The following is a 22,648-nucleotide window of genomic DNA, read 5'->3' on the forward strand; positions in this document are numbered from 1 at the left end:
CTCTCTCATAACTAAGACCTACACCAGGAAACACTTGTCCTGTCCTGCTTCCTAACGAATCTTACCTAACGTAACCAAACATAAATAAAATATAATGATATCATGTTGTCAGGTAATATGTACAAATAATTTACTCTCCGCTTAACTTGGCACAATAAAAATAGCAATTTATCCAGAGTTTGTGACCGTGTTTTATAAACCAAGATCGTAAACTCTGGCTAATGAACACGACATTGATATGAGTTTACATAAGTGTTTATCTAACTCATAATTTTATTTATACAACTTTATAGGACTTCGTGTCCCGCACTCGGCTGCTCAACAAAGACGCCTTCACGCACTTTGCCCGCACCCCAGGTAAGTTGTGTCGTCACCTGTGTAATTTACACCTGTATTCTCTGACCCTGCGTTGTACCTTTGTCCTCACACTGCATCTGTGTCCTCTCATTGTGCCTGTGTCCTCTTACTGCACCTGTGTCCTCTTACTGCACCTGTGTCCTCTTACTGCACCTGTCTCCTCTTATTACACCTGTATCCTCTTACTGCGCTTGTGTCCTCTTACTGCACCAGTGGCCTCTTACTGCACCTGTATCTTCTTACTGCATCTGTGCCCTCTTACTGCACCTGTGTCCTCTCACTGCACCTGTGCCCTCTCACTGTACCTGTCTCCTCTCACTGCACATGTGCCTTCTCACTGTACCTGTGTCCTCTCACTGCACATGTGTCCTCTCAGTGTACCTGTACCCTCTCACTGCACCTGTGTCCTCTCACTGCATTTGTGCCCTCTCATTGCGCATGTGTCCTCTCACTGCACCTGTGTCCTCTCACTGTACCTGTGCCCTCTCACTGCACATGTGTCCTCTCACTGCACCTGTGTCCTCTCACTACACCTGTGCCCTCTCACTGCACATGTGTCCTCTCACTGCACCTGTGTCCTCTCACTGCACCTGTACCCTCTCACTGCACCTGTACCCTCTCACTGCACCTGTACCCTCTCACTGCACCTGTGCCCTCTCACTGCACCTGTACCCTCTCACTGCACATGTGTCCTCTCACTGCACCTGTGTCCTCTCACTGCACCTGTGCCCTCTCACTGCACCTGTACCCTCTCACTGCACCTGTGTCCTCTCACTGCACCTGTGCCCTCTCACTGCACCTGTACCCTCTCACTGCACCTGTGTCCTCTCACTGCACCTGTGTCCTCTCACTGCACCTGTGCCCTCTCACTGCACCTGTACCCTCTCACTGCACCTGTGTCCTCTCACTGCACCTGTGTCCTCTCACTGCACCTGTACCCTCTCACTGCACCTGTGTTCTCTCACTGCACCTGTGCCCTCTCACTGAACCTGTGCCCTCTCACTGCACCTGTGTTCTTTCACTGCACCTGTGCCCTCTCACTGAACCTGTGTCCTCTCACTGCACCTGTACCCTCTCACTGCACCTGTGCCCTCTCACTGAACCTGTGCCCTCTCACTGCACCTGTGTTCTCTCACTGCACCTGTGCCCTCTCACTGAACCTGTGTCCTCTCACTGCACCTGTACCCTCTCACTGCACCTGTGTTCTCTCACTGCACCTGTGCCCTCTCACTGAACCTGTGCCCTCTCACTGCACCTGTGTTCTCTCACTGCACCTGTGCCCTCTCACTGAACCTGTGCCCTCTCACTGCACCTGTGTTCTCTCACTGCACCTGTACCCTCTCACTGCACCTGTGTCCTCTCACTGCACCTGTGTCCTCTCACTGAACCTGTACCCTCTCACTGCACCTGTGTTCTCTCACTGCACCTGTGCCCTCTCACTGCACCTGTGCCCTCTCACTGCACCTGTATTTCTCCATTCTTCACCTATGTACTGCATAACGTTGACTGAAATATTCTCTGCCAAGTATTTTGTGACATGTTTAGTGTCTGTGAGGTGAGTCATGTCGAGTGACATGTTTAGTGTCTGTGAGGTGAGTCATGTCGAGTGACATGTATAGTGTCTGTGAGGTGAGTCATGTCGAGTGACATGTTTAGTGTCTGTGAGGTGAGTCATGTCGAGTGACATGTTTAGTGTATGTGAGGTGAGTCATGTCGAGTGACATGTTTAGTGTATGTGAGGTGAGTCATGTCGAGTGACATGTTTAGTGTCTGTGAGGTGAGTCATGTCGAGTGACATGTTTAGTGTATGTGAGGTGAGTCATGTCGAGTGACATGTTTAGTGTCTGTGAGGTGAGTCATGTCGAGTGACATGTTTAGTGTCTGTGAGGTGAGTCATGTCGAGTGACATGTATAGTGTCTGTGAGGTGAGTCATGTCGAGTGACATGTTTAGTGTCTGTGAGGTGAGTCATGTCGAGTGACATGTTTAGTGTCTGTGAGGTGAGTCATGTCGAGTGACATGTTTAGTGTCTGTGAGGTGAGTCATGTCGAGTGACATGTTTAGTGTCTGTGAGGTGAGTCATGTCGAGTGACATGTTTAGTGTCTGTGAGGTGAGTCATGTCGAGTGACATGTTTAGCGTCTGTGAGGTGAATAAATGACACATCACTTCATATTTTGGCCTCAGAGACGTGAGGCGGGATCTCCGGATTTATTTTTGTCCCTCAGTAAACCATGTGGAATATGGAATGATGTCTCAAAAGTTGTAGTTTATAATTTTTGGGTTTATAAAACATTTAGAGGCGACCTGTTTTAACTTTTGACATGAAATGTGCACACTTTTAATGTGTTAAAAAGGAAGCTGGTGAGCGTGCACTGTGAGTCGTGTGGAGAGGCTGTGTGCACGCACTGTGAGTCGTGTGGAGAGGCTGTGTGCACGCACTGTGAGTCGTGTGGAGAGGCTGTGTGCACGCACTGTGAGTCGTGTGGAGAGGCAGTGTGCACGCACTGTGAGTCGTGTGGAGAGGCAGTGTGCACGCACTGTGAGTCGTGTGGAGAGGCAGTGTGCACGCACTGTGAGTCGTGTGGAGAGGCAGTGTGCACGCACTGTGAGTTGTGCGGAGAGGCAGTGTGCACACACTGTGAGTTGTGCGGAGAGCCAGTGTGCACACACTGAGTTGTGCAGAGAGCCAGTGTGCACGCACTGTGAGTCGTGTGGAGAGGCAGTGTGCACGCACTGTGAGTTGTGCGGAGAGCCAGTGTGCACGCACTGTGAGTTGTGTGGAGAGGCAGTGTGCACGCACTGTGAGTCTTGTGGAGAGGCAGTGTGCACGCACTGTGAGTTGTGCGGACAGCCAGTGTGCACGCACTGTGAGTCGTGCGGAGAAGCAGTGCGCACGCACTGTGAGTCGTGTGGAGAGCCAGTGTGCACGCACTGTGAGTCGTGTGGAGAGCCAGTGTGCACGCACTGTGAGTTCTGTGGAGAGGCAGTGTGCACGCACTGTGAGTCGTGTGGAGAGCCAGTGTGCACGCACTGTGAGTCCTGTGGAGAGGCAGTGTGCACCCACTGTGAGTCGTGTGGAGAGGCAGTGTGCACGCACGGTGAGTCATGTGGAGAGGCAGTGTGCACGCACTGTGAGTCGTGCGGAGAGGCAGTGTACACGCACTGTGAATCGTGTGGAGAGGCAGTGTGCACGCTCTGTGAGTCGTGTGGAGAGCCAGTGTGCACACACTGTGAGTCGTGCGGAGAGGCAGTGTGCACGCACTGTGAGTCGTGCGGAGAGGCAGTGTACACGCACTGTGAATCGTGTGGAGAGGCAGTGTGCACACACTGTGAGTCGTGCGGAGAGGCAGTGTGCACGCACTGTGAGTCGTGCGGAGAGGCAGTGTACACGCACTGTGAATCGTGTGGAGAGGCAGTGTGCACACACTGTGAGTCGTGCGGAGAGGCAGTGTGCACGCTCTGTGAATCGTGTGGAGAGCCAGTGTGCACGCACTGTGAGTCGTGTGGAGAGCCAGTGTGCACGCACTGTGAGTCGTGCGGAGAGGAAGTGTTCACGCACTGTGAGTCATGTGGAGAGCCAGTGTGCACACACTGTGAGTCGTGTGGAGAGTCAGTGTGCACGCACTGTGAGTCGTGCGGAGAGGCAGTGTGCACGCACTGTGAGTCCTGTGGAGAGGCAGTGTGCACGCACTGTGAGTCGTGTGGAGAGCCAGTGTGCACGCACTGTGAGTCCTGTGGAGAGGCAGTGTGCACGCACTGTGAGTCGTGTGGAGAGGCAGTGTGCACGCACTGTGAGTCATGTGGAGATCCAGTGTGCACACACTGTGAGTCGTGCGGAGAGGCAGTGTGCAAGCACTGTGAGTCGTGCGGAGAGCCAGTTTGCACGCACTGTGAGTTGTGTGGAGAGCCAGTGTGCACGCACTGTGAGTCGTGTGGAGAGCCAGTGTGCACGCACTGTGAGTCGTGTGGAGAGCCAGTGTGCACACACTGTGAGTCGTGCGGAGAGGCAGTGTGCACGCACTGTGAGTCGTGTGGAGAGGCAGTGTGCACGCACTGTGAGTCGTGTGGAGAGGCAGTGTGCACGCACTGTGAGTCGTGTGGAGAGGCAGTGTGCACGCACTGTGAGTCGTGTGGAGATCCAGTGTGCACACACTGTGAGTCGTGCGGAGAGGCAGTGTGCAAGCACTGTCAGTCGTGTGGAGAGCCAGTGTGCACGCACTGTGAGTCGTGTGGAGAGCCAGTGTGCACACACTGTGAGTCGTGCGGAGAGTCAGTGTGCACACACTGTGAGTCGTGTGGAGAGGCAGTGTGCACGCACTGTGAGTCGTGTGGAGAGCCAGTGTGCACACACTGTGAGTCGTGTGGAGAGGCAGTGTGCATGCACTGTGAGTCGTGTGGAGAGGCAGTGTGCACGCACTGTGAGTCGTGTGGAGAGTCAGTGTGCACGCACTGTGAGTCGTGTGGAGAGCCAGTGTGCACGCACTGTGAGTTGTGTGGAGAGCCAGTGTGCACGCACTGTGATTCGTGTGGAGAGCCAGTGTGCACGCACTGTGAGTCGTGTGGAGAGCCAGTGTGCACGCACTGTGAGTCGTGCGGAGAGGCAGTGTGCACGCACTGTGAGTCGTGTGGAGAGGCAGTGTGCACGCACTGTGAGTCGTGTGGAGAGGCAGTGTGCACGCACTGTGAGTCGTGTGGAGAGGCAGTGTGCACGCACTGTGAGTCGTGTGGAGAGTCAGTGTGCACACACTGTGAGTCGTGTGGAGAGGCAGTGTGCACGCACTGTGAGTCGTGTGGAGAGCCAGTGTGCACACACTGTGAGTCGTGTGGAGAGGCAGTGTGCACGCACTGTGAGTCGTGTGGAGAGGCAGTGTGCACGCACTGTGAGTCGTGTGGAGAGTCAGTGTGCACGCACTGTGAGTCGTGTGGAGAGTCAGTGTGCACACACTGTGAGTCGTGTGGAGAGGCAGTGTGCACGCACTGTGATTCGTGTGGAGAGCCAGTGTGCACACACTGTGAGTCGTGTGGAGAGGCAGTGTGCACGCACTGTGAGTCGTGTGGAGAGGCAGTGTGCACGCACTGTGAGTCGTGTGGAGAGGCAGTGTGCACGCACTGTGAGTCGTGTGGAGAGGCAGTGTGCACGCACTGTGAGTCATGTGGAGAGGCAGTGTGCACGCACTGTGAGTCGTGTGGAGAGCCAGTGTGCACACACTGTGAGTCGTGTGGAGAGGCAGTGTGCACGCACTGTGAGTCGTGTGGAGAGGCAGTGTGCACGCACTGTGAGTCGTGCGGAGAGGCAGTGTACACGCACTGTGAATCGTGTGGAGAGGCAGTGTGCACACACTGTGAGTCGTGCGGAGAGGCAGTGTGCACGCTCTGTGAATCGTGTGGAGAGCCAGTGTGCACGCACTGTGAGTCGTGTGGAGAGCCAGTGTGCACGCACTGTGAGTCGTGCGGAGAGGAAGTGTTCACGCACTGTGAGTCATGTGGAGAGCCAGTGTGCACACACTGTGAGTCGTGTGGAGAGTCAGTGTGCACGCACTGTGAGTCGTGCGGAGAGGCAGTGTGCACGCACTGTGAGTCCTGTGGAGAGGCAGTGTGCACGCACTGTGAGTCGTGTGGAGAGCCAGTGTGCACGCACTGTGAGTCCTGTGGAGAGGCAGTGTGCACGCACTGTGAGTCGTGTGGAGAGGCAGTGTGCACGCACTGTGAGTCATGTGGAGATCCAGTGTGCACACACTGTGAGTCGTGCGGAGAGGCAGTGTGCAAGCACTGTGAGTCGTGCGGAGAGCCAGTGTGCACGCACTGTGAGTCATGTGGAGATCCAGTGTGCACACACTGTGAGTCGTGCGGAGAGGCAGTGTGCAAGCACTGTGAGTCGTGCGGAGAGCCAGTGTGCACACACTGTGAGTCGTGTGGAGAGCCAGTGTGCACACACTGTGAGTCGTGCGGAGAGGCAGTGTGCACGCACTGTGAGTCGTGTGGAGAGTCAGTGTGCACGCACTGTGAGTCGTGTGGAGAGTCAGTGTGCACACACTGTGAGTCGTGTGGAGAGGCAGTGTGCACGCACTGTGATTCGTGTGGAGAGCCAGTGTGCACACACTGTGAGTCGTGTGGAGAGGCAGTGTGCACGCACTGTGAGTCGTGTGGAGAGGCAGTGTGCACGCACTGTGAGTCGTGTGGAGAGGCAGTGTGCACGCACTGTGAGTCATGTGGAGAGGCAGTGTGCACGCACTGAGTCGTGTGGAGAGCCAGTGTGCACACACTGTGAGTCGTGTGGAGAGGCAGTGTGCACGCACTGTGAGTCGTGTGGAGAGGCAGTGTGCACGCACTGTGAGTCGTGTGGAGAGGCAGTGTGCACGCACTGTGAGTCATGTGGAGAGGCAGTGTGCACGCACTGTGAGTCATGTGGAGAGGCAGTGTGCACGCACTGTGAGTCATGTGGAGAGGCAGTGTGCACGCACTGTGAGTCATGTGGAGAGGCAGTGTGCACGCACTGTGAGTCATGTGGAGAGGCAGTGTGCACGCCAGATCACACACGATGGACGTGACACAAGCGAGGGTAACGAATTCATTGATTTTCCATAGAATTTCATGTTGTAATGACGTATTGACAAGTCCCATTGTTGCTTACTCCACTTCAGCCATCATAAGCTCAGCTACCCCAACTTCAGCTACCCCAACTTCAGCTACCCAAACTTCAGCTACCCAAACTTCAGCTACCACCACTTCAGCTACCACCACTTCAGCTACCACCACTTCAGCTACCACCACTTCAGTTACCACCACCTCAGCTACCTCCACTTCAGCTACCACCAGTTATAAATATTTATATATATATATATATATATATATATATATATATATATATATATATATATATATATATATATATATATATATATATATATATATATATATATATATATATATATATATATATATATATATATATATATATATATATATATATTATATATATGTATATATATATATATATGTATATATATATATATATATATATATATATATATATATATATATATATATATATATATATATATATATATATATATATATATATATATATATATATATATATATATATATATATATATATATATATATATATATATATATATTATTATTATTATTATTATTATCACACTGGCCGATTCCCACCAAGGCAGGGTGGCCCGAAAAAGAAAAACTTTCACCATCATTCACTCCATCACTGTCTTGCCAGAAGGGTGCTTTACACTACAGTTTTTAAACTGCAACATTAACACCCCTCCTTCAGAGTGCAGGCACTGTACTTCCCATCTCCAGGACTCAAGTCCGGCCTGCCGGTTTCCCTGAACCCCTTCATAAATGTTACTTTGCTCACACTCCAACAGCACGTCAAGTATTAAAAACCATTTGTCTCCATTCACTCCTATCAAACACGCTCACGCATGCCTGCTGGAAGTCCAAGCCCCTCGCACACAAAACCTCCTGTACCCCCTCTCTCCAACCTTTCCTAGGCCGACCCCTACCCCGCCTTCCTTCCACTACAGACTGATACACTCTTGAAGTCATTCTGTTTCGCTCCATTCTCTCTACATGTCCGAACCACCTCAACAACCCTTCCTCAGCCCTCTGGACAACAGTTTTGGTAATCCCGCACCTCCTCCTAACTTCCAAACTACGAATTCTCTGCATTATATTCACACCACACATTGCCCTCAGACATGACATCTCCACTGCCTCCAGCCTTCTCCTCGCTGCAACATTCATCACCCATGCTTCACACCCATATAAGAGCGTTGGTAAAACTATACTCTCATACATTCCCCTCTTTGCCTCCAAGGACAAAGTTCTTTGTCTCCACAGACTCCTAAGTGCACCACTCACTCTTTTCCCCTCATCAGTTCTATGATTCACCTCATCTTTCATAGACCCATCCGCTGACACGTCCACTCCCAAATATCTGAATACATTCACCTCCTCCATACTCTCTCCCTCCAATCTGATATTCAATCTTTCATCACCTAATCTTTTTGTTATCCTCATAACCTTACTCTTTCCTGTATTCACCTTTAATTTTCTTCTTTTGCACACCCTACCAAATTCATCCACCAATCTCTGCAACTTCTCTTCAGAATCTCGCAAGAGCACAGTGTCATCATCAAAGAGCAGATGTGACAACTCCCACTTTGTGTGTGATTCTTTATCTTTTAACTCCACGCCTCTTGCCAAGACCCTCGCATTTACTTCTCTTACAACCCCATCTATAAATATATTAAACAACCACGGTGACATCACACATCCTTGTCTAAGGCCTACTTTTACTGGGAAAAAATTTCCCTCTTTCCTACATACTCTAACTTGAGCCTCACTATCCTCGTAAAAACTCTTCACTGCTTTCAGTAACCTACCTCCTACACCATACACTTGCAACATCTGCCACATTGCCCCCCTATCCACCCTGTCATACGCCTTTTCCAAATCCATAAATACCACAAAGACCTCTTTAGCCTTATCTAAATACTGTTCACTTATATGTTTCACTGTAAACACCTGGTCCACACACCCCCTACCTTTCCTAAAGCCTCCTTGTTCATCTGCTATCCTATTCTCCGTCTTACTCTTAATTCTTTCAATAATAACTCTACCATACACTTTACCAGGTATACTCAGCAGACTTATCCCCTATAATTTTTGCACTCTCTTTTATCCCCTTTGCCTTTATACAAAGGAACTATGCATGCTCTCTGCCAATCCCTAGGTACCTTACCCTCTTCCATACATTTATTAAATAATTGCACCAACCACTCCAAAACTATATCCCCACCTGCTTTTAACATTTCTATCTTTATCCCATCAATCCCGGCTGCCTTACCCCCTTTCATTTTACCTACTGCCTCACGCACTTCCCCCACACTCACAACTGGCTCTTCCTCACTCCTACAAGATGTTATTCCTCCTTGTCTTATACACGAAATCACAGCTTCCCTATCTTCATCAACATTTAACAATTCCTCAAAATATTCCCTCCATCTTCCCAATACCTCTAACTCTCCATTTAATAACTCTCCTCTCCTATTTTTAACTGACAAATCCATTTGTTCTCTAGGCTTTCTTAACTTGTTAATCTCACTCCAAAACTTTTTCTTATTTTTAACAAAATTTGTTGATAACATTCACCCACTCTCTCATATATATATATATATATATATATATATATATATATATATATATATATATATATATATATATATATATATATATATATATATATATATATATATATATATATATATATGCAAAACAACCACTCTGAAAGAATAGAGAAATTCCAAGCGCTTTCGTGACTACTCACATTATCAAGGAACTATGAAAGTAAAGCATCCAAGGAAGCTATATAAGGGGTCTGGTCGGCACCTCACTATCAGAACCCACAACGGTTTAAACACGTGACGCGCGGCGAGCCAACTTGGAAAGGTCCTTGGCACAACTCACCCCACAAACTATTCTACCCAAGAAATAAGAAATTTTAAAGATTATTTGTCCAGTGTATTATTAAATTCTTCCCAAATTCTATTAATTATAAATGGACCTAATTTATATAAACCAAAGGAAATATTCATATTATTGTCAAAACTGCTTTTTATGAAACAAGATTCAATTATATTCCTGTCGACCATGGACTTGCTTGATACTACTTTCTCAACTTTTTGAAAATCAATTGGATGGTTAAAATCTCTTACATGAATAAATAGAGCATTGGAATCTTGTCCAGTTCTAATGCTATATTTATGTTGTTTTAATCTTAGTTCGAGATTTTTACCAGTTTGACCGTAATAAACTTTATCGCAAATTTTACAAGGAATCTTATAGACACATCCATCAGCATTTTGGGGGGAATTCTTTATCAAAAGTTTTTTTACTGTATCGAGATTTTTGAATACAACTTTAATATTAAAAGTCTTAAGAAGAGAAGGCATATCAACCAAGTTTTCATGGTAAGGGAGAACCAACATATTTTTATTTGAATAAGGCTGGTTGTCCCTTTTTGGATTGTAAAAAGTATTTCTGGCAACTTTAAAAGATTTATCAATTACATTTCTTGGGTATTTTAAATCATTACCTATTTCATAAATTTTGGATATTTCCTCATCTATGAACTCAGGACTACAAATTCGTAAAGCTCTCAGAAACATTGATGAGAAAACAGACAGTTTGACTCTATCTTGATGCGAGGAATAATAGTGGACATAGGAACAGTTATTAGTAGGTTTTCTGTAAATTTTAAATTTGAATTCAATATTACCCTTAATAATTAAAACATCTAGAAAAGGCAATGAGTTATTTTCTTCAAACTCAACAGTAAAGTTTATTGAATGGGCTAAGCTATTTAATTTTCCAAGGAAATGGTGTATATCTACATTTTTGGGCATAAGACACAAAATATCATCAACATATCTGAACCATTTAGCTCTATTAGGGAGGATTGTGTTAAGTAACCTTGTTTCAAAAAATTCCATGTATAGGTTACTAAGAACAGGTGAAAGAGGATTTCCCATTGCCATACCAAACTTCTGAGTGTAAAATTTATCATTAAATACAAATTTTGCATCAACAATGCAAAGTTTAATAAGTTTAATGATAGTAGGAACTGGCAATGGTAAATCATAGTTAACGAGTTCTTCAGATAAGAAACTTAATAAATCATCAACAGGAACTTTCGTAAACAAGGAAGTAACATCAAAACTAACCATGTTAAAATCATTTAGGTCAGTCAAGGAGCTTAATTTATCAACCAAGTCTATGTTGTTTTTAACATTAAAGTTAGAAATTTTGCCAACAATAGGGCTCAAAATATCAACAAGCCATTTGGATAATTTATATGAAACTGACCCTATGGAGCTAATAATTGGTCTGACTGGATTCCCTGGTTTGTGTGTTTTTATTAGTCCATACATGTAAGGCAAAGATGGTTCTCCCTTACCATGAAAACTTGGTTGATATGCCTTCTCTTCTTAAGACTTTTAATATTAAAGTTGTATTCAAAAATCTCGATACAGTAAAAAAACTTTTGATAAAGAATTCCCCCCAAAATGCTGATGGATGTGTCTATAAGATTCCTTGTAAAATTTGCGATAAAGTTTATTACGGTCAAACTGGTAAAAATCTCGAACTAAGATTAAAACAACATAAATATAGCATTAGAACTGGACAAGATTCCAATGCTCTATTTATTCATGTAAGAGATTTTAACCATCCAATTGATTTTCAAAAAGTTGAGAAAGTAGTATCAAGCAAGTCCATGGTCGACAGGAATATAACTGAATCTTGTTTCATAAAAAGCAGTTTTGACAATAATATGAATATTTCCTTTGGTTTATATAAATTAGATCCATTTATAATTAATAGAATTTGGGAAGAATTTAATAATACACTGGACAAATAATCTTTAAAATTTCTTATTTCTTGGGTAGAATAGTTTGTGGGGTGAGTTGTGCCAAGGACCTTTCCAAGTTGGCTCGCCGCGCGTCACGTGTTTAAACCGTTGTGGGTTCTGATAGTGAGGTGCCGACCAGACCCCTTATATAGCTTCCTTGGATGCTTTACTTTCATAGTTCCTTGATAATGTGAGTAGTCACGAAAGCGCTTGGAATTTCTCTATTCTTTCAGAGTGGTTGTTTTGCATATTCTGAAATCACCTGTTTACTGTGATCTTATTGCATATATATATATATATATATATATATATATATATATATATATATATATATATATATATATATATATATATATATATATATATATATATATATATATATATATATAAGCAAAACAACCACTGTGAAAGAATAGTGAAATTCCAATTGCTTTCGTGACTACTCACATTATCAAGGAACAATAAAAGTAATGCATCAGAGGAAGGCATATAAAGGGACTAGACCACACCTCACCATCACATCCCAAAACAAAGCAACACCTGACGCGCGACGACACGCGACTCATAAGAAAGAAAACACTGCAGCAGGCCCGCTGGCCCAACTAGAGAAGGCCTTCACGGCAACCTACAAACATTCTACCCAAGAATTAAGATTTATTATTTGTCCAATGTATTATTAAATTCTTCCCGAATTCTATTAATTATAAATGAATCTAATTTATATAAACCAAAGGAAATATTAATATTATTTTCAAAACTGCTTTTTATGAAACAAGATTCAATTATATTCCTGTCAACCATGGACTTGCTTGATACAACTTTTTCAACTTTTTGAAAATCAATTGGATGGTTAAAATCTCTCACATGAATAAATTGAGCACTGAAATCTTGTCCAGTTCTAATGCTATATTTATGTTGTTTTAATCTTAGTTCGAGACTTTTACCAGTTTGACCGTAATAAACTTTATCGCAATTTTTACAAGGAATCTTATAGATACATCTGTTAGCTTTTTGGGGGGAATTCTTTATCAAAAGTTTTTTTTACTGTATCAAGGTTTTTAAATACAACTTTGATAATAAAAGCCTAAAGAAGAGAAGGCATATCAACCAAGTTTTCATGGTAAGGGAGAACCAACATATTTTTAGTTGAATAAGGTCGGTTGTCCCTTTTTGGATTGTAAAAAGTATTTCTAGCAATATTAAAAGATTTATCAATTACGTTTCTTGGGTATTTCAAATCATTAGCTATTTCATAAATTTTGGATATTTCCTCATCTATGAACTCAGGACTACAAATACGTAAAGCTCTCAAAAACATTGATGAGAAAACAGACAGTTTGACTCTATCTTGATGCGAGGAATAATAGTGGACATAGGAACAGTTATTTGTAGGTTTTCTGTAAATTTTAAATTTGAATTCATTATTACCCTTAATAATTAAAACATCTAGAAAAGGCAATGAGTTATTTTCCTCAAACTAAACAGTAAAGTTTATAGAATGAGCTAAGCTATTTAATTTACCAAGGAAATGGTGTATGTCTACATTCTTGGGCATGAGACTCAAAATATCATCAACATATCTGAACCATTTAGCTCTATTAGGGAGGATTGTGTTAAGCAACCTTGTTTAAAAAAATTCCATGTATAGGTTACTAAGAACATGTGAAAGAGGATTTCCCATCGCCATACCAAACTTCTGAGTGTAAAACTTATCATTAAATACAAATTTTGCATCAACAATGCAAAGTTTAATATGTTTAATGATAGTAGGAACTGGCAATGGTAAGTCATAGTTAACGAGTTCTTCAGATAATAAACTTAATAAGTCATCAACAGGAACTTTCGTAAACAAGGAAGTAACATCAAAAAGAAACCATGTTAAAATCATTTAAGTCAGTCAGGGAGCATAATTTATCAACTAAATCTATGTTGTTTTTAACATTAAAGTTAAAAATTTTGCCAACAGTAGGGCTCAAAATATCAACAAGCCAATTGGAAAATTTATATGAAACTGATCCTATGGAGCTAATAATTGGTCTGACTGGATTACCTGGTTTGTGTGTTTTTATTAGTCCATATATGTAAGGTAAAGATGGATTAGTGGAAGTAAATTGTTTGATTAACTCATCTTTACCTTTCAGGAGAAGTTTTATTATTTTATTGAAATTGCTGTTAACAATTGGTGAAAATACTTTTTACAATCCAAAAAGGGACAACCAACCTCATTCAACTAAAAATATGTTGGTTCTCCCTTACCATGAAAACTTGGTTGATATGCCTTCTCTTCTTAAGATTTTTAATATCAAAGTTGTATTTAAAAATCTTGATACAATAAAAAAAAACTTTTGCTAAAGAATTCCCCCCAAAAAGCTGACAGATGTGTCTATAAGATTCCTTGTAAAATTTGCAATAAAGTTTATCACAATCAAACTGGTAAAAGTCTCGAACTAAGATTAAAACAACATAAATATAGCATTAGAACTGGACAAGATTCCAATGCTCTATTTATTCATGTAAGAGATTTTAACCATCCAATTGATTTTCAAAAAATTGAAAAAGTTGTATCAAGCAAGTCCATGGTCGACAGGAATATAATTCAATCTTTTTAATAAAAAGCAGTTTTGACAATAATATGAATATTTCCTTTGGTTTATATAAATTAGATCTATTTATAATTAATAGAATTCGGGAAGAATTTAATAATACATTGGACAAATAATAAATCTTAATTCTTGGGTAGAATAGTTTGTGGGTTGCTGTGAAGGGCCTATGTAGTTGGGCCAGAGGGTCTCTTGCAGTGTTCTCTTTCTTATGGGTTGCGTGTCGTCGCGCGTCAGGTGTTGCTTTGTTGTGGGATATGATGGTGAGGTGTGGTCTAGTCCCTTTATATGCCTTCCTCTGATGCATTATTTTTATTGTTCCTTGATAATGTGAGTAGTCACGAAAGTGCTTGGAATTTCACTATTCTTTCACAGTGGTTGTTTTGCATATTCTAAAATCACCTGTTTATTGTGATCTTATTGCATATATATATATATATATATATATATATATATATATATATATATATATATATATATATATATATATATATATATATATATATATATATATATATATATATATATATATATATATATATATATATATATATATGTATGTGTATATATGTCGTGCCGAATAGGCAAAACTTGCGATCTTGGCTTAAATAGCAACGCTCATCTTGCCATATAGGACAAGTGAAAATTTGTGTATGCAATAATTTCGCCAAAATCATTCTGAACCTAACGAAAAAAATATATTTCACTGTGTTTGTTTAGTATTAAATTACTGTAAACAAATTTAAAATATATTTAGTTGGGTTAGGCTAAAATAAATTGTTCTTGCTATAATAAGGTTAGGTAAGTTTTCTAAGATTCTTTTGGAGCAAAATTAAAAAATTTTACATTAACATTAATAAAAAAAAACATATCTTTAAACGTATAAGAGAAAATTTTAGAAAGGACTTAATTTTAAATGAGTTCTTGCTAATTGACCAGTTTTACATATTCGGCACGACATATACATATATATGTGTGTGTGTGTGTGTATGTATGTTAAGCGAATGTATAGGAACCCTTGAACCAAGTAAGAGAGTAATCCTAAATGCTAAAGTAGGCGAAACATTTAGAGAGGGTGTGGTAGGTAAGTTTGGGGTGCCAGGTGTGTTTCGTCCCTGTGTTCAACATAGAGACGATGTTGGACACCTCATTAAATTCAATGAAGCTAAATTAGTTATTAAAGAAGACGACTTAAGACGGAGAAAATGCATTGAAGCTGCACTAATCACTGTCAGTAACACTATAAAGCAAAAATCCGGTAGTTACAGTATTTCAAAATTACTAATCAAGAGGATATTACCCATCCTGGGAACTGGTGTTACATGATGCCAGCAGCTCCCTCCCCAGAAACATCACCTCCTTAGTTCCACTACTACTACTACTACTACCACCTCTACCCACGCGTCACTTCACCTGACTCCTGCCACTATATATATGCGTTTTTCTTAGTTTTCTCTGTATTGGGACTGAAGAAGCCACTCGTGGCGAAACGTTTCCTTTAATAAATGTCCTGAACTGTATATAAGTGTCTTTTTCCACATCTCTCCATTGCACTGGCCAATGTCTCCGCACCAGCCCTGCATGTCATTTCTGCCATAGAAGAGGTCCTAGTTGTCTATAAATGGCACTGCAGTCTCCTTACAGCGTTTATCCAGCCAGCAATTAACACTAATTTCCCTGGACAACCCTTCATATTCAACTCCTCTCCTCAGCAAAATGCCACATACAACAAGGCGCCCTACCTTCTTCGTATTTATGTCTATTGCTGACCTGTAACTAGGTAAGACACATATGCAACAGTTAGGTATCTTTATTTCGAAACGTTTCGCCTACACAGTAGGCTTCTTCAGTCGAGTACAGAAAAGTTGACAGAAGCAGAGGAGACTTGAAGACGATGTAATCAGTCCATCACCCTTGAAGTTTTGAGGTGGTCAGTCCCTCAGTCTGGAGAAGAGTACTGTTCCATAGTCTGAAACAATAAGGAGCTGAAGTACGAACGAACGAACGAAAGTTCAGGTAAGATCCCAAATGGGATGAGCGGGGAAGACGGGACAGACGAAGAATAGTGCTGGAGAGGAGTGTTCTTAGTCGTAGAAATAGAACCAGGGCTTAACCCAGCAGCGAAGGCGATCGTGGGACAGATATTGAGAAGAGAAATTCAGGCTCTTCTGTTGGGACTCCGGTGGGGTGAGCGGGGAGGAAGGGACATGCGACGTTTAGCGCTAGAGAGGAATGTAGAACTGAACCATGTCTTAACCCAATAGCTAAGGCGAACGTGGGTCAGAGAATGGTACCTGTCAGAGAAGGTACCTGTCATAGAATCCAAGGTTATTTGTAAATAGGGTTAGGAGCAGGATCATGCAAGGAGTAGAAAAGGTGTTAGTTTGTGGGTCTGCGAAAGTCTTCGTCGAGGATAGAGGTCCAGTAGTCATGTCGTGTCTCAAGTTTGTCTATCTGCCTGTCACTGAGCGTCTTCCAGTGCAGATTCAGCGCAGGGATGTCTAATTGGGCATGGAGGGACTCGCTTGTGGCAAAGTCCTCCCATCTGACATCAAGCACCCAGCGCAGCGCCTTGTTCTGGACACGCTGCAGTTAAGTAAGTTTGTTTTTGCTGCAAGAGAGAGGGCTAGAGGAGAGTAAGTTATCAGAGGACGTATTAGGGATTTGTAGAGGTGTAGTTTGGTGCGTTGAGAGGTGTGTTTCAGCTTGTAAAGGCCCGCAAGGGCCTTACTAGCTATTGCATGCCTTGAGTGAATGTGTCCGTGTAAACGAAGAAGGTAGTCAAGATTAACGCCAAGGACAGTGACAGATTGTGTGATGGGGATGTAAGTGCGGGTATCAGCTGTTCTGAGCTCGACAGGCAATGGAGGATCACGTTTCCTGTAGTTAAAATACGTAATGCTGGATTTAGCTGCATTGGTTTTGATCCTCCATTTTTGTTCCCAGATGGCTATCCTGTCGACCTCATTTTGTGTTTTGTGTGTGAGTGTATCTATATTGGCATGAGTGATAAGTTGTGTAATGTCGTCTGCATAGGCTAGTGTGATGGAGTTGTGGTATACAGGTGTTGGAATGTCGTTAGTGTATAAAATGTAGAGGGTAGGGGAGAGGACAGATCCCTGGGGTACTCCGGCATTTAGTGTGAAGTAGTCAGAGTAACAACCTTGGAATTTGATTCTCATGGTACGGCCGTCTAGGAAGTTGCAGAGGAGTTTACGAGTAGTGAGAGGCAGGTTGAAGTTAGTGCAGAGTTTGTACTTGAGCCATTCGTGCCAGACAGTGTCAAAAGCTTTTTCAACTTCTTTTGCTTTTGTTTATGTGGATGTAGTTGAGAATGATGTTAATGGCATCCTGTGTGGATCTGTGTGTTCTGAAGCCAAACTGGCCATCAGAAAGTAGAGAATTGTGTTCCAGGTATCTGCGAAGGCGATTATTGATGAGTTTTTCAAAGAGTTTTCCTAAAGTTTCGAGAAGGCTGACAGGACGATAGTTTCTAGGGTCAGAGTGGTCTTTATTGGGTTTAGGAAGGAGGATAGCAGTAGCAGCTTTAAAGAGTGAAGGGAAGTATCCAGAGGCAAGGGAGGCATTGAGGAGGTTTATGTAGGCAGTAATGATAGAGTCAGGAAGGTGTTTCAGGATAATATGGTTTAGGCCAGAGGCACCAGGGGCCTTGGGAGGAAGGTGTCTGAGGAGAGTTTTAATGTCTGTGTTGGTGAAAGGAGTGTCAAGTTTTTGGAAGGAGACAAGGCACCACCTACCTAACAACACAGGAATCACATGATCTCAAGTGTCACTTCTCAGGCACTATGTGTCACTCTCCACTCTCCGCTTATTTATGTACTGTTATTTTCAAACTCTGTGTGTTAGAAGTGATCGAGGTCCCAGGACCAAAATGTTCTCTAATAAATATGCCCTAATGTTTGTTCAAGTGTCTTTTTAAATCAACTTGTCGGTATAAATTACCAGGGTTTATACTAATAGATATGGACTCACTTAGTGCCGTAATAGTTAACGTATATATGGAGTACTAGGAGAAGGAAAGACGGTTATATGGATGACATCCTTGTAAACGTGTCAAGATGTCTTGATATCACTGCACTTCTCAACTCCGTTGAACCCTCCATTAAATTTCCCATGAAAAATGGCCTATACTTTCTTGATGCTTTAAGTTACAGTAATTATCAAAATTTTAATTTCCAATTCTACAGAAAAACCCACGAATAACGAGGCTCTACTACTCTACCAAGCACACCATGACACACGTACTAAGAGAGGATTCCTCATACGGTTTTATAGGAGAGCTAATTGAACGTAGATCTCTGCTTTCCTCGGAGAAGAATGCAGTTATATTCCTGTTAAAGGGAAGACCTAAATAAGGCCTGCACTATGCAGCGTAATACCCGAACTTCCAAAATGCCAGGTTTGTCATCCGTAAATCAGACCTATGTCTCAGAGGTAGTTTTGGAATTTCCATTCATTGCTACCACCAACACCAACGATCAAAACACAAGTAGTTTTATGATCTCGGAAACACTTACCAAGCATATACACTAGAATACAACCTTCACGTAGCTCCGACTGGAAATCCCTGCAGCACCTGACCTCACCCATTATGTATATAATTTATTTTTTCATTCTCTGTATTGGATTGATGAAACCACTATTGGTCGAATGCTTCCCTAATAAATGTCTTTCTTGCCGTATACATGTCTTTCTAACATACTTGGAGTTATTTATCATTTATAATGTCATTGCATGGGAACACTGTGTGGTTATCTGCGTGAGAGTGCTGTCAGCCTGTGTGATCCTTGATAGCCTGTGTGATCCTTGGCAACAGTGGCGTCTGGCACTAGAAGACTGGACTGTTCTTCATTCAGTAGTCTCCCAGGCCCTACCCTCCCGAGAATATGAACGACCGTGACGATTTAATAGATCTCCTTATATACAGCCTTATATAAAAGTCTCACTCACCCTTTCTCTCTTTCCCTTCCCGACACCAGGAACTGTCAGCCAGACTGATACCCGCTTGGAGTCCCTCAGCAACTCCTTTGTAAGATCGGCATCTAAGGAGTACACGAGCGAAGTGCAAGTGTTGAACCTTCACCCGGTGCGAGAGGAGGTGATGACGGCTCTTGCACGACGCGGAGGGAGGCGAGGAATCGGAAGAGGGACGGTCGCTCCGAAGAGCATAGATGAGCTCTACTGGATGCTACCTGGAGCCATTCCAGATAGCTAATTTACTATTATATTCATGGAAGAACTGCTCCCTTGGGATTATATAGGGCATACTGAATGGGAGACAATCAGGTCTGATACGAGGGGAAAATAACTTCGATTCTCCGAATCTTGAGCTCTTCCCAGCATCCAGGGATTTTCCCTACAGAGTTAGAGCTACAGTTCTAACTCTTCTAAGATGTGGTGTGTGGCATGTGTGTAGTCAGAGGGATCGAATTGTGGTGTTTTAATCAGCAGTTTTCCATGGCCTATGTTTATTTCTGACAGCTATTAATGTGATGTTTTTTACTAATTGCAAATATAGTTTTTATAATATTTACTTCTTAAACAGATTTTATGCTAAACTTTTTTTATCAACTTATTTTTCCAGTGTTGGAACTGTTTGAGTAACGTTGAATTGACTATTAATGTTTCTTAAGTTAACACGTCTGTAGTTCCTATATTAGGAATTGCATATCAATGCACTATCTCACTATTTTTCATATTTTTTATTTATTCTATTAAAATTGAAAACTAACACCATTGTTAACATCCATCACGAAATTTAACATTTTCTTAAGCACGACTTATTACACAAGACACAACCCAAGACTCAAGAGAACGTTCACCAAATAAAAATGTGCTCTTTCTTCTCAAATGGATTTGATTCGGTGAACATTGGTACAAACTGAGATACCATTGAGCTTGACGTGGGAGCGAGTCTTGACGCTGCCAGACGAGACGCTGCTGAGGGAAGATTTAACACATGAGACTGGAGGAGAAGTGTTATCGAGTTTAGGACATTGCTAAATACAAGACGCGTGAATTTCACTAAATGTGGTAAAATCTGAATGGGAATCTCTTATAAGTGGTACACCTCAAGGCTCTGTCCTGCCATCTTTTTCTTTTCTTTTTTTTGTAACTCCTAATATACAAAATTAATCTTCAGCATCAGAAATCAGCCTTACTGAAATAAATAAGGATCATTAACATTACACTCTCGAAAATATGCACAATAAGGGATACTATCATTGTATGAAGATTTATGAAAGTTATAAATTAAGGTACATAAGTTTTTGAAAAAAACAGAATCAAAGGAAAACTAGTAATCAATTTCATATTGTGGAAATCTATATATAAAAATGACGCATGTAAATTTTGCTTTGACGTTAATGTTGTAGATGAGCTGAACTGCAAAGTTACGTAATTGAAGCAAATGGTTTTAAAATAAGAATTGCAATGATTAACTGTATAGAAAGATGATGACCTACATTAATTGTCAGCAGTCATAATGACGCTCTTACGTTCTTTACGTACCATTGATGTTTACTCTCTCGTCTCTCTCTCTCTCTCTCTCTCTCTCTCTCTCTCTCTCTCTCTCTCTCTCTCTCTCTCTTAAATAATTTCTGTATCATCTTACCTGTTTTGAAACGCATTTCAACTGCTTCTGTTAAATTGTGTCAAACTAATCCCAGATTACTACAAAATTTTAAGATGTTATCCAAAATTCAATCAAGGTAAATAAACAGATCAAGACTATGGAACTACTCGATACTACAGTTATCAACGTCATCTGAAGAATATGATCATGGTATACAATACCGCTAAGTTGAATTTATTAACCTAATATAACTAAGGCGCCTCTCGCAGCTATCTTTTATTGCTGATCAGAATTATATATTAATAAGCAACCGCCTGTGACACCTGGGAGTATTGAACGTCAGAGGAGGATTGTGAAAGTTCGTAAGATATCAGGAGAAGCAAATACACAAACAAGCATATAGACAGACTGTCTATTTAATCTGCAGAGACAGATTAAATAGACAGTTATAAACCAGCGGAAAAAGAAATAAAAAAAGGCAAGCAAAGACGCATGTAGTCTATACTGATTAAAAATATAAAGGCAGATTATACTTGTATATAAAAACAAGAAAAAAAGACAAATATAATAACAGGAATACGAAGATACAGACAGACAGAAAGACAGACAGGCAGACAGACAAACAGACAGACAGAAAGGCAGACAGACAGAAAGACAGGGATAGAGAAATCACTTTAGTAACACAACAAAGTTTAAGTAGTCGTAGTGAATCTCGTGTTGGTTGTCAAAAATTGTTGTTGATAGTTCAGTTGACCCTAGAACAAATGATGTTACAGTGATCCAGGGTGACGGATCATGATCTGGTCTATCAAGCAGTGCTGTTACAGTGATCCAGGGTGACGGATCATGATCTGGTCCATCAAGCAGTGCTGTTACAGTGATCCAGGGTGACGGATCATGATCTGGTCCATCAAGCAGTGCTGTTACAGTGATCCAGGGTGACGGATCATGATCTGGTCCATCAAGCAGTGCTGTTACAGTGATCCAGGGTGACGGATCATGATCTGGTCCATCAAGCAGTGCTGTTACAGTGATCCAGGGTGACGGATCATGATCTGGTCCATCAAGCAGTGCTGTTACAGTGATCCAGGGTGACGGATCATGATCTGGTCCATCAAGCAGTGCTGTTACAGTGATCCAGGGTGATGGATCATGATCTGGTCCATCAAGCAGTGCTGTTACAGTGATCCAGGGTGACGGATCATGATCTGGTCCATCAAGCAGTGCTGTTACAGTGATCCAGGGTGACGGATCAAGATCTAGTCGATTAAGCAGTGCTATGTTACAGTGATCCAGGGTGATGGATCATGATCTGGTCCATCAAGCAGTGCTGTTACAGTGATCCAGGGTGACGGATCATGATCTGGTCCATCAAGCAGTGCTGTTACAGTGATCCAGGGTGATGGATCATGATCTGGTCCATCAAGCAGTGCTGTTACAGTGATCCAGGGTGACGGATCATGATCTGGTCCATCAAGCAGTGCTGTTACAGTGATCCAGGGTGATGGATCATGATCTGGTCCATCAAGCAGTGCTGTTACAGTGATCCAGGGTGACGGATCATGATCTGGTCCATCAAGCAGTGCTGTTACAGTGATCCAGGGTGACGGATCAAGATCTAGTCGATTAAGCAGTGCTATGTTACAGTGATCCAG

At 42.4% G+C, this 22,648-nt stretch overlaps 1 protein-coding gene across 1 annotated transcript in view; it reads left to right on the top strand.

Annotated features, from left to right (window-relative positions):
* The window catches only part of LOC138853056 (uncharacterized), a 104,206-nt gene extending 82,351 nt beyond the window's left edge, over positions 1-21,855 (top strand). Inside the window, exons 2-3 of the mRNA XM_070087436.1 lie at positions 294-357; positions 19,399-21,855. Of these exons, the coding sequence (XP_069943537.1) occupies positions 294-357; positions 19,399-19,634 (300 nt within the window). The 3' untranslated portion in view covers positions 19,635-21,855. The remainder of the gene's footprint in view (positions 1-293; positions 358-19,398) is intronic.
* The last annotated feature ends 793 nt before the right edge of the window (positions 21,856-22,648 follow it).

The sequence above is a fragment of the Cherax quadricarinatus genome, chromosome 21, assembly GCF_038502225.1.
Source record: "Cherax quadricarinatus isolate ZL_2023a chromosome 21, ASM3850222v1, whole genome shotgun sequence".
NCBI classification, from domain to species: Eukaryota; Metazoa; Arthropoda; class Malacostraca; order Decapoda; family Parastacidae; genus Cherax; species Cherax quadricarinatus.